The sequence below is a fragment of the Bos mutus genome, chromosome 2 (assembly GCF_027580195.1).
Source record: "Bos mutus isolate GX-2022 chromosome 2, NWIPB_WYAK_1.1, whole genome shotgun sequence".
Lineage (NCBI taxonomy): Eukaryota > Metazoa > Chordata > Mammalia > Artiodactyla > Bovidae > Bos > Bos mutus.
Window position 1 is genome coordinate 1,275,016 of NC_091618.1, and position 12,963 is coordinate 1,287,978.

At 54.2% G+C, this 12,963-nt stretch overlaps 1 protein-coding gene across 1 annotated transcript; it reads left to right on the forward strand.

Moving 5' to 3' along the window:
* The first annotated feature begins 5,959 nt into the window (after positions 1-5,959).
* ACTL8 (actin like 8) lies at positions 5,960-9,675 on the forward strand. The gene is made up of 2 exons (XM_005905057.3): positions 5,960-6,355; positions 8,637-9,675. Exons 1-2 carry the CDS (start codon positions 6,008-6,010, stop codon positions 9,384-9,386), a joined length of 1,098 nt encoding a protein of 365 aa, XP_005905119.1. The 5' UTR covers positions 5,960-6,007; the 3' UTR covers positions 9,387-9,675.
* The last annotated feature ends 3,288 nt before the right edge of the window (positions 9,676-12,963 follow it).

The window sequence follows — 12,963 nt, forward strand, 5'->3', positions numbered from 1 at the left end:
CCTTTCACTGTGTTGTCACATTGATAGTCACAGAGTCGTTCATGGCCACTTCTTGTCACTTTCACGTGTGTGGTGTCCAAGTGATGTCCCCTCCTTCCTGCCAGCAGTCCCGTGTGTCTTACCTCTTTCTCAATCTGACTAGAGGTTTATCAGTGTATTAATCATTTCAAAGACCCAGCTTATGGTTTAATTGACTTTTCTGTATTGGCTCCCTATTGATTTTGTTCGCTTCCATCCACTGCTTGCTTTGAGTCTAGCGCATTCTTCTTTTTCCAGCTTGTAAAGGTGGAAGCTTACTTGAAACATGGTTTTGGTTTTCAAATACAAACATTGAGTGCTATAAATGGTGCTGGAGGACACTCTTGAGAGGCCTGTGGGCTGCAGGGAGGTCAAAACAGTCCATCCTAAAGGAAGCTAATCCTGAGTGTTCATTGGAAGGACTGATGTTGAAGCTGAAGCTCCAATACTTTGGCCACCTGATACGAAGATCCGATTCATTAGAAAAGACCCTGATGCTGGGAAAGATTGAGGGCAGGAGGAGAAGGGGACGGCAGAGGATGAGATGGTTGGATGGCATCACCGACTCTGTGGACCTGAGTTTGGGTAAACTCCGGGAGTTGGTGCTGGACAGGGAGGCCTGGCGTGCTGCGGTCCGTGGGGTCAGAGAGTCGGACGCGACTGAGCGCCTGAAGGCCAACAGTGCTGTAAACCCCTGAGTACTGTTTCAGCGGCATCTCCTGAAGTTTTAGATTCTACTTCGATGTTCAGTTTAAATATTTTCTGGTTTTGTCTTTGACCCAGGCACCATTGTTTTCACAAAAATGGAGATTTTCCAGATGTCATTCTGATTTTGACTTCTTTTGATTGCTTTATGGTCAAAGGACATGCTTTATATGCCTCAAGTCAGTGCTGCAAGAGAAAAGAGGACGCAGACAGACAGCAGCCGCGCCCCCCAGGGGCTGCTTCTCTGGGTGTGACTTTCCTCCTCAGTCTGTTTTGTTTCCCTTTTGCTGTTCAGAGTCTCCAGGGAGCTGCTTTTTGTGTGTTGTCAAACTTGTTAGTTATCTTCCACGGTAGAGAGGACTGTGGTGCACTTACTGCGTCTTGACTGGTACCAGAGATGTTACTGCTGCTCCTGGCGGGAGCCCATTCCTCAGTGTCCAGGGTCAGAAAATGTACACTGTGTTGGTGGCCGTGTCCTTTAGTTCTCAGCGCTCCCTTGGCGTGGCTTTCTGTTTTGTAGAGTGCTGGAGTTTCCGCAGAGCAGGCTCCGTTCTGTAGAATCTCTCTCCCATGCCTCAGACTTTTCTCCTCCCCTTTCCAGTGAAACTCTCTTGCCTGATGGCTTCTGTATAGCTTCATCCAGTCGGTATTTCTTGGTCTTCATCTTGATTTCTCAGCACATGCAGCTCTTCTCTTGAAGTATTTGTTCTGCTTGGCCTTTGAGATGGCCCCTCTGGTTCCTGCTCACCTGCATGGCCTCTGCTTCTCATCTTCCTCATTGGTTCCTCTCAAGGCCCGGCCTCCAGACCTTAGAGCCGCTCAGACATCAGTCTTCCTCTATACCGGGTCCCTGCATGATCTCATCCATCCCCAGAATCTGCAGCTCCACCCATTCACTAGGGCTCCCCAGGTGGTGCTGGTGGTAGAGTGTCCACCTGCCAATGCAGGAGACACAGAGACACCAGTTGGCTCGATCCCTGGGTCGGGAAGACCCCCTGGAGGAGGAAATATCAACCCACTCCAGTATTCTTGCCTGGAGAATCCTTGGACAGAGGAGCCTGGCGGGCTACGGTCCATGGGATCACGAAGTGTCAGACACGACTGAGCGACTGAGCATGCGTGCACCCATCCACTGATTCTCAGGTACAGCTCCAGCTCAGGTAACTGTAAACTCTGCCTTAAGGCATCCTCGTGTGTGTCTGGTAGGCATCTCAGACTTAGATCATGTCCAAAATAAAATTCCCGATTTCCTCCCTATCTGAAACCTGTTCATTCCGTAGTCTTCCTCTTAGTGAGTGCATATGTCATTCTTCTGGCTTTTTGGGGTAAAAATCTTGGCATCGCACTTTATTCCTCATCTTGTCTCACACTGCGTCGTACTCATCTTTCTTAAATACGTTCAGAATCTGAGCACCTCTCTCCTCGGGAGTTAGCAGCTTGGTGCCGCCGCCATCATCTTTCTCATCTTTCTGCCTCCTGCTTCTCACGGTCTGTACTTTACATCAGCCCAGTGGTCCTTTTTATAACTCAAGTCAGATAATATTCATTCCCCAATTCAGACCCTTAGTGGCTCCTCTCGGCTCGAGGCACAGCACAGCACCCCCGGAAAGCCCATCTGAGACCTTCAGCTCCCTTCCCCTTGCCCGCCATGTCCCCACACTGGCCTCGGGGATGCTCTTAGATCACAGCCATCAGTTTTTGCCTTGGAAAGCCCATCTGAGACCTTCAGATCCCTTCCCCTCGCCCGCCACGTCCCCCACACTGGCCTCGGGGATGCTCTTAGCTCACAGCCGGCAGGTTTGCCTCAGGGCCTTTGCACTTGCTGTTCCCTTAGCTTGGAATGGTTTCCCAGGTGACCGCATGCCTCGTTCTCTCACTGAACTCAGTTCTCTGCTCAGCTGTCCCTCTATAAAGAGGCCCTGTTTAGAATAACGCCAAGCCTCTCTGCCCCTTATACTCCGTGTTGCTTTTACCAGATTTTCTTTCTCTTTATTGTGCTAATCCCACCTGGTGTGAAGCATTGATCAGGTGCTTGCTGATGGTCTCTCTCAGTAGAGTGTAAGCTCTGGGAGGGTAGCAACCACATCAGAATGATTTGGATCCATAATGCTCAGTAGGGGTTTGTTTTATACAGTAGGTGATTCAGTAAAGTGCTTTTGAATGTGTACATTTTAGTCTCTGTCCTGGGGATGGGCTCCTTGGAGCCATCCAGACTTTCTTCCTGCAGTCATGGCCCAGGGGGACGGTGGCCCCTTGCTCCCCATCCTCAAGTTCCCAGGCTGGGCAGCTGGGCCACCCACCTGGACGCCCCTAACTGAGCAACTCGATCAAGCGTCACAGTGGACATTAGCCTGCCTGCATCTCCTGGTGCCAGATGCCAGGGGCAAGGAAGCGGTTACGAGTTGCCCTGCTCTTGAGGTGCAGAGAGGTCGGTGGTACAGCCTACGTCCCAGAAGTCATCTGGATGCCCGTTTCTCCATCACTCTCGGTCCCAGCAGGCAAGGGAGGAGACTGGTGCCTCGGTTCCGTCTCGCTCCTTCTCTTCGCTCTGCCCCATCTGTTGTCAGAGCTCATTCGAGGAAGCCTAACCAGAGGCCCAAGGCTGGTGAGAGCGGGCGGCTGCTGGCCAGGCCAGGTGGTGGCTGCCATGCTCTGTGGCGCCAGGTCGACGGAGCTGCAGCTCAAACTGAGGCAGGCGCACTGCTGGCGGAGTGGCGGCTCCGGGGTGTGGCCTCGGGCTGAGCTGCTCCAGGGTCTCTCATGCTAGACACCCACGTGCATCCTTGGTAGCAAGTCTGCTGAGTGTGTGACGATTTGCATTCTGCAAGGGGATTTCATGTATCTCTCGTTTGTCTCCACATCCACTGGGTTTGCGCCTTCATTTTTACTCAGAGTAAAAGCCACTCTTTACTGTATGGATGTGAGGGTTTGGACAAATGCATGCAGTTGTGTACCCACCGCCAGAGTAGAACATCACCCCCAACGCCCCATGGGGTCAGCCCTTCTCCAGCCCTGGCTGCTGAGAGCCACAGGTTTGTTTTGTCTTTATGCTTTTGCCTTTTCCGAAATGTTGTATGAACGGGAACTCCTACAGCACACATCTTCCGAGTCTGACCTGTTCCCTTGAGCTCAATGCATTTGAGAATTATTCATGTTACTGTGTGTATCACTTAGTCCTTTTTCTTGCTGAGTGCGAGTCCATTGGATGGAGACGTGTCTGTGCCTCTCCAGTTGATACTTAGCTTGTTTCTACACTTGAGTGATTATGAGTGAAAGTTCTAAACACACGAACATGTGTTTTTGTGCAAACAGAAGCTTTTGTTTCCCTTGGGTAAATCCTTGGAGTAGAAACGCTAGGCTGTGTGGTCGATGCATGTTTGACTTTCTGAGAAGCTGCCAGGCTGCTTTCTGTGGTGGCAGCACAGTCCTGCACCCCCACCGGCAGCGTGCACGGGGCTCTGGTCCTCCGCTTCCTCGTCAGCTCTTGGCGTATATGCGGCTCTGGTCCTCCGCCTCCTTGTCAGCTCTTGCTATAGTCGGCCTGCAACTTCAGCCGTTCTCATAGGTGTGCAGCGGCATCATGGCGCTTTTGGTTTTCATCTTCCTAACGATGTTGAGCATCGTCTCCCGTGTATATTTGCCATTCCTGTATTGTCTTTTGTGAAGTGTTTAAATCTTTCACCCATTCAAGACATTGGGTTATTTTCATGTTATTGGGTTTTGTGAGTCCTTTATATTTCTTGGATAAAAGCTCTTTATCAGGTGTGTGGTTTGTAACTTTTTTCTCCAAGTCTGTACCTTGTATGCCTTATTCTCTTAATAGTTTCTTTTGAAGAGCAAAAGTTCTTAAGTTTGATGAAGCCCCATCTCTCAATTTGCTCTTTTATGAATCAGGCTATTAGTGTTGTATCTTAGAAAACTTTGGAGATCACAGTGATTTTTCTGCTGTGTTTTCTTTCAAAACTTGTATAGGTTCAGGTTTGATATTTAGGTTTATGGTCTATTTTGAGTTAATCTTGAACAAAGTATGAGGTGTGGATCCAAGATTCTTTTTTGGTGTGGGACCTGCAGTTGTTCCCTCCCGTTTATTGTGAAGACTCTTCTTCCTTATGTCATTGTTTTTGCACCTTGTCGAAGGTCCGGTGGCATTTTTCGTGTGGATTTATTTGTGGACTCTCCACCCTGTCCTTTAGAGCTATGGGATTATCCTTTGGCCAACCCACATAGCCTTGGCTAGTACAGTTTTTATAGTCAAGTCTGAAAATCAGGTGTGACCACGCCTGCCTTCTCAGCATGCGTGTGTTTGTAATTGCCCTCACTGTACAGAGGAGGGCGCTGACCACAGTCATGGTCAGCTGTGTGGCCCGCAGCCTCTTGTATAGTCTGCTAGATTCTCAGCACACACTCAAACTCCGTATCCTCTCATCAGCCTCGCCTGGTGCTCGCTGTGTTCTTTGGAGTTTGGTTTGGGTTTACATCTCACCCTGGTTTTATTAGTTGTGTGGCCCCGGGAAACGCGTTTCCATCTCTGTGTGCCTCAGCTTCCCTGCCGTCAACGAGTGTCACGGCGGCGCTTGCCAAGTAGACTGTGGTGACAGTGAAGTAGTACAGATGGTGGTGAAAATGAAGTGGGGCCGTTTGTTGGGCCAAACCCTGTGAAATTGCTGATGCTTGATCGTTTCTGATGGACACACGACTGTCGTGCCTCCCTCAACCCGACACTCAGCCTCGCAGCACTAGACGGGCAAGAGAGAGTCTACTGCAGGGTGGCCGCCACATCGTCGTCGTCATTCCTGTTGCTGCTCCTGTTCTCGCTGTCACTACCGAGGGCGGTGGCCCCGCAGCTGGAGTTATGTCTCCCGCGTGTCCTCAGTCAGGCAGCCAAAGTCCACAGGCCCGTCCTCTGTGACGAGCTTCTCAGGTCTGCAGAATGCAAGAGGGCCCCCAGGAGCAGAGATGCTCACGTGGTGTGGACAGCGTGCCAAGTGCAGGGGGAGAAGCCTGCTGGAAGGGAGGCAAGTGGATCGGCTGGCCTTCCAGGTGGGGCCTGTTAGGTGCACTTCGTAGAATGGGAGTTTGGAAAGAACCGTCCAGGTGCAGGTTGCAGCTTGTTCAAAGGCCGGGAAAGGTGAGCAGATGAACTCACAGGAGCCTGAGGTTTGACTGTGGGGTGGAGAAGCCAGTGGCGGCCTAGAGTGGGCGCATGGTCACCCCTGTTCTCTTCCTCCACAGGTGGCCAAACTTGCTTGCGGAGCCCGTGAGCAGGCCTCCCCCCGCCTCCACCATGTCTGGAAGAACCATCATCATTGACCACGGCTCTGCCTTTCTGAAGGCTGGCTTGTCGGGCTGGAATGAGCCGCAGCTGGTCTTACCCAGTGTCGTGAACTACATCCCCTGCCGGGAGAACCCGGGCCCCAGCTACGCTCGGCGGCGTGTGAGTCTTGGCATCGACATTTGCCGACCCGACACCTTCAGCTACCCCGTGCAGCGGGGCCGCGTCATCAACTGGGAGGGTGTGGAGCACATCTGGTCGTTCATCCTGGAGAAGCATCGGCTGGAGCACGAGGACTTCCCTGTGATCATCACAGAGAGCCCCCTGAAGGAGCCCGTGGACCGTCAGAAAACCCTGGAGGTAAGGCCTTCTCTGGGCTGCCCCTCCAGGGAGCGGGCCTGACACTGTGTTCAGACCCACGTGGGCACGGGAGCTCCGCCCTCTGAAGCATTCGCACTGTGAATGCTGACTGTGCCCCGCGTGTGTGCCCAGCACTCGTGTTAGGCGAGGGGGTCTCATAGAGGCCCCCTGGGCAGGAGGCACAGCAGGTCAGCGCTCTGTGAACAGGGTGCGGTGGGGAGGGGGCTCTGGGCGCTCACGGGCTCCATAAATGTTCACAGAGCACCTTCCGGTCCTCAAAGAGCTTATGTGCTGGAGGAATGCTTGACGGTGAGCAAGTTAACAAGAATTCCAGGTAGTAATCAGTTCTAAAACCAAGATGCAGTGGGGTGAAACTGACTGAGGGGAACAGGGGAGCCCCTTTGATGTGATCAGGGAGGCCTTCCCTGGGAGGCTGGAGCCCAGCAAGCTAGGGAGGGTGGCAACAGGAAGCCAGGGGCCGGAGCTCATCGGTCTGGTAGGCTGTGGGATGTGGTTGGACTTCACTCTAAATCAAAGGTTGGCAAACTGTAGCCAGTTGGTCAGGTGTGGCTTACCGTCTGTCTTTATAAATAAAGGTTTATTGAGACATGCCCGCGGCCGCTCGCTTACATGTCACCTGTGGCTGCTCTCACCCCGCAGCAGCAGGACTGAGGAGCTGGAGCGAGGCCACGGCTCGCCGCTGCAGGTCTGCTAGATGAAATGCATGGTAGGCTGGGATTTCCCACCAACAGCAAGCACTGTTCCAGCGAGTCACATGTTGCATAGGATGTAAAGTGAAGGGAAACGGAGTCTCTCAGTTGTGTCCAAGTCTTTGCGACCCCATGGACTGCAGCCCACCAGGCTCCTCCGTCCATGGGATTCTCCAGGCAAGAGCACTAGAGTGGGCTGCCATTGCCTTCTCCAGGGGATCTTCCCGACCCAGGGATCGAAGCCAGGTCTCCTGTGTTGTAGGCAGACACTTTACCGTCTGAGCCACCCGGGAAGTCATAGGATATAGTGAAACACTATTTGTTGTCCAGCTAAAATTCAGATTTAATTGGGCATCTTGTATTTTTATTTGCTACATCTGATACCCTGAACCATTTATAGGAAATGTTTGCCAACCTCTGCTCTGAGTGAATATGGAGCTCCTGGAGAGCTTTAAGTAGGGTGAGGGGGTCACATTTGATTTTTATTTGAAAAAGAGGACCTTGGCTTCTGTATGGGGGATGGATGGTGAGGGGACAATAGTCTGAGCATAGGAATGGACGGAGCTCCCTCCCACTGAGGGGAGCAGGTGGGCCTGTGGGCCTGCAAAGGCGGCTAGGTGGCCAGAGGCTCCAGGGGCTACAGAGCTGGGCCGTTCAAGCCTTTCTGCATCTGTGGTGTCAGAGCCCTGGGGACGCAGCCTGGGCTGGGCAGTTGGGGAGGAGGGGGTGGGGTGCTCTAAAGATCAGAATTCCAGCTTTGTCTTGGTGTCTGGAAAGTGTTTATCTTAAACAACGGGCTTCCCATGTCAGGAGGTGAGCGTCCCCCCCCCCCGCCTTCCCTTCTTGCTGGCCCTCCTTTCAGGAGGCGGTGGGCTGTGTGCTGCACGGCTTTCTTCTCTCATCACTTCTGTCTTATTAAAAAGAACGCTTCAGGGGCTTCCCTGCTGGCTCAGTGGTGAAGAATCCATCTGCCAGTGCAGGAGACATGGGTTCGATCTCTGGTCCAGGAAGGTCGCACGTGCCGCGGAGCAGCCAAGCCTGTGACCCGCAGCTACTGAGCCTGTGCTTGGAGCCCGGGAGCCACAACCACTGAGCCCGAGCCCCCGAGAGCCCAAGCCCCACAGGCAGAGGGGCCGTCACAGCGAGAGGCACCCTGCAACCGCAGCGTAGCCCCGATCGCCGCAGCTAGAGAAAAGCCTGTGCAGCAGAGACCCAGCACGGCCAAAAAGTAAAAAAAAAATTTGAAAACACCTGAAATAGTTCAGGCTGCACCTCCTGCCCTGGACCTGCCCCGGCTTGCGCTGTGCTGCTCACACAGCCAGGCGCCTGCGCGCACACGCTCAGGCTCTCCCTGCCCCTCCACCAGAACGGTCTTCCAAAAGGCCGTCGTCAGGCAAGCTCCCGAGGGCCAGCCTGGCTCTTCCTGATCCTCCAGGACCCTTCCCGAGTCCCCCAGGGTGAGCCGCACGGGGCGGGCCGGTCCCTGGAGGACACGCGTCTGTGCCGCCTTGCGCTCTGCCTCACGCGGTCCTGGGGAGCTCGCTGAGCGTCTGTCCGCTCCCCTCCTGCAGATCCTGTTTGAGTTGCTGAACGTGCCGTCCGTCCTCCTGGCCGACCAGCTGGAGATGTCGCTGTACTCGTCCGGCCTGCTGACGGGCGTGGTGGTGGACTCAGGCTGTGGCCTGACGCGCGTGCAGCCCTTCCACCTGGGCCGCCCGCTGCGGCCCGGGGCGACGACGCTGGAGTTCGCGGGCCAGGACCTCTCGGTCTATCTCTTCAAGAGCCTCTTCAAGGAAGACTACAATCGCCACAACCTGTTCCAGCTGGACACCGTGGCCAGCACCCAGATGCGTAAGTGCTACGTGCCACAGAACCTGGGGGACGAGCTGGACTTCTACCAGAACCTGCCGGACGGCGCCGACGAGCGCAACAGCTACCATCTGCCGGACGGCACCGCGGTGGAGCTGACCCCTATGCAGCGGCTGGCCCCCGAGATGTTCTTCAGCCCCCAGGTGTTCGGCCTGCAGGGGCCCAGCCTCGCCCAGGCCGCCATGGACTCCATCGAGGCCTGCGAGGCCAGCCTGCGCCCGCTGCTCGCCTCTCACGTGGCGCCCTGCGGGGGCAACACCCTCTACCCCGGCTTCACCATGCGCCTCTACCAGCTGCTCGCCAGCCATTTCTTCCCCACCAAGGCGTCCGTGTTTGCGGGCTCCAACAGGCATTTCAGTGTCTGGCTGGGAGCGTCCGTGGTGGCTCACCTGTCGACGTACAAGTCCGAGTGGCTGACGAAGGAGGAGTATGACGAGAGGTTCCGGCTGTAGCCAGCTGGCCTGCTCCTGTGGCCCAGCCCCCCTCGGAAGGGCGTGGGGGCTTATCCCAGCGAGAGGCTGGGCCGGGGTGGGCTTGGCTGGCTTTGGAATGCAGAGGTCATGGGAGATTGTTTTAGGCTCTAGGGTTTTATCTTGTTTCAAGACTGGGATTCACCCCATTGGAGGACAGGTTGTCACCCTGGAAACCCTTTGGGGGGGCTAGTCTGTCACTGGGATGGAGCTGCCAGCTGCCATCTCCACGCTTAACAGTTGCTTGTTTTCTCCTGGCGTTTCTCTTGGGCGGTCCCATTCTTTTGATTGAGTAGGTTTGAATGGGAGCGAGGGAGAATTATTTTTGAGGGGGGACAGGGTGGGTGGGATGGGAGAGTTGAAGTCTGTAGACCTCCCCTTCCTTCCAGGTGAGTGGGGGTTGGTGCGGGAGGCCTGGCGCGCCCTTCCTGCCCTTGGGCCCCTGGCCGAGGTCTTGTCTTCCGTATGCAAATAAATAACTTGTTTGGAAGTGCTGGCTTCTGTGGTCGTGGATGGGGCAGGGTGGGCAGTCCCTCTGGGGGGACGCAGGGAGTGTGAGCACGTGAGTGCCGGGGTGGGGCCCGGGCTGCCTGTGGGGGCTTCAGGGACCTGTGAGCGGTGGTTTCCCCGGAGCCCAGTGGGTGAGGGCCTGGCGCGCCCTTCTCTGATGGCCGCGTCCTCCCCACTCCTTCTGGACGTCCCGGTGCTCTGTGGAAGTGGTGTTCCTGTTGGTTTAGTGTTTATTCAGTCAATACCAGGGAACCTGCCACGTGTCTGGTATTCTGCTGGGCACTGTGGACTTCAAGGTGAAAAGACATGTGAGGTTTCTGGTTCCAGGAGGTTGGCGTCTCCTGTGGGGGCACATGTGATGGGTACAGGCAGGCCTGGGGTGCCAAGGGCTTGCTTCCAGCTGGCTCTGAGAAAGCGAATGTCGCGACACAGCCCTCTGAATGTTTTGGTTTCCCACTGCGTATAAAAGGCTTCCCCTGGTGGTTCAGACGGTAAAGAATCTACCGGCAATATAGGAGACCCGAGTTCAATCCCTGGGTCAGGAAGATCCCCTGGAGAAGGTGTTGGCAGCCCACTCCACGTTCTTGTCTGGAGAATCCCAGGGACGGAGGAGCCTGTGGGCTGCCGTCTGTGAGGTCGCAAGGAGTCGGAGGCGGCCGAGCGACTGAGCAGCGGCGGCGGGGCACGTACAAGTCACGCTCACGCTGCGGCCGCCCAGCGCAGCAGCGTTGCATCCGGAAGTCCGTACGTGGCTCAGCCTAAAAAGACTTTACTGCTGGGGCTTCCCTAGCGGTCCAGGGGTTACAGTCCACCTTACAATGCAGGGGATGTGGGTTCAGTCCCCAGTCAGGAAAGATCCCACGTTCCTCGGGGCTGCTAAGCCCACACGCCACAACTAGAGCCCGAGCGGCACGCCTGCTGAGCCTGCACGCTGCACCGGAAGCCCCTGCCTGACGGTGAAGGCGCCGCGCGCCGCGGCTGAGCGCTGACACGGCCAAAAAGCCGCTTTATTGCCAACACGTGCTCTTACCCGAGCCCTCAACGTATTGTGGTAGTAACATCAAAGACCGCTGACCACACATCACCATTACAAATACGATAATAATAATGATGAAAAATTCTGGAAGGTTGTGAGAACTGCCAGACTGTGGCCCACAGTGAGCAAACACTGCTGGGAAGTGGCCACCTATAGACCTGCTCAAGGCAGGGTTGCCACAAACCTTCAGTTTGTTTAAAAAAAAAGCAGGTATTTGTGAAGCATTCTGAAGTGAAGCGCGGGAAAATGAGGTGTGTCTGTTGGGAAATCTATTTCAGGAGCTGATGAATGAAGCGAATTAAATATTATGAGGTCACGTGATCTGGAGTGTGGCAGGATGCCTGTTTTCAGTGGGGTGGACTGAGCTGGAGGTTTCTGGGGACTGTGGGTGACTTGCCCCCTCCCTCCTGAGCACGCTGTGAGCTCACACCACCAGGCATCCTTGTAGTTAGGACCGCGTGACCACACATAGGTACTGGCCAGTTCGGCGTGTGCCTGGTTCTTAAAATTGCTCTATGAGCCCTTGGGATGCAGTGGCTCTGATGGGGGAGGGGAAGAGCTGCAAGAGCACAGAGGCTAAATGAGTGGACCAGAGTCTCCACCCCAAGCCCACCAACCCGCACGGCACCGGGACACGAGGAAGAACCCACTATGTTCAGCCACTGAGATCTGGGGATGGTTACAGCAGCTTTTTGCTTATTCCAGTAATACAGAGGAAAGAGTCCTAGCTTACTGTTTATGTAAGACTGAAGGCAGGAGGAGAAGGGGACGACAGAGGACGAGATGGGTGGATGGCATCACCGACTCGACGGACATGAGCTTGAGCAAACTCCGGGAGACAGTGAAGGACAGGGAAGCCTGGCGTGCTGCAGTCCATGGGGTTGCAAAGAGTCGGACACGACTGAGTGACTGAAAAACAACAAAAACAATTTTTCCCCTTGAAAACAGCAGAAGTGGGGTTCAAATCAGATCTGGGCTCTTAGCCACTCTGTTGTATGGCTGCTTCTGGAGGGAGACTTTGGTTCTCTAATGCTCCCTTCCCATCTGCCTCTTAACATTAGAGAACCAAAAGCTTAGTGGGTGGAGGACTGACACCGGGTAACCCTGATGTTCCAGGGATTTGTTGTTGGTCGCTCAGTCATGTTCAACTCTTGGTGACCACACGGACTGCAGCGCATCAGGCTTCCTTGTCCTTCACTATCTCCAGGAGCTTGCTTAAACTCATGTCCATTGGGTTGGTGATGCCATCCAACCATCTCATCCTCTGTCATCCCCTTCTCCTCCCGCCTTCAATCTTTCCCAGCATCAGGGTCTTTTCCAATGAGTTCAGTGAATCAGGCTGCCAAAGTATTGGAGTTTCAGCTTCAGCATTAGTCCTTCCAATAGGTATTCAGGGTTGACTTCCTTTAGGATTGACTGGTTTGATCTCTGCTGTCCAAGGGACTCTTCAAGAGTTCCAGGAATAGGAGGGGTATTTGGAGACCAGAGTCAAACTCACCTCATCTTTGACACATGAACCGCATTCTCTCATCCACATCCTTAGCCCTGAACCTGAGCCATCAGTGGTTCCCAGAGGCAAGTGGGGCCTCAAATGCCCCATGGACTCGGAGTCAGACTTGAGTAACAGGCTGGCCCTGCCAGTAATGAAGCTGTCTTGGGCTTCTGCATCTTCCCTGAGTCAACCAGGTGAACAGTAGGAGTAAAACGTCCTCCTCTCCAGGGTTTGGGGTTGAGGATGAACCAAAACAAAGGGTGAGAAGTCACGTTGAAAACGAGAAAGTGCATTGAAATCTGTTACTTTAAATTTTATACGTGGATGTTTCTCTCCTATTAATCAGGAGCATTAATAGCAACGGCAGCCACTGTGCCTTGTCAGGCACTGGTGAGTGTTTTACAAAGGGAATTGTGTTTAATCCTTGCACACACACTGAATGAAATAAGTGATATTTGACCCCACGGAACTTCAGAGATGCTAAGCACCTGCTCAGGTTCACGCACATGCTCAGGCTGATG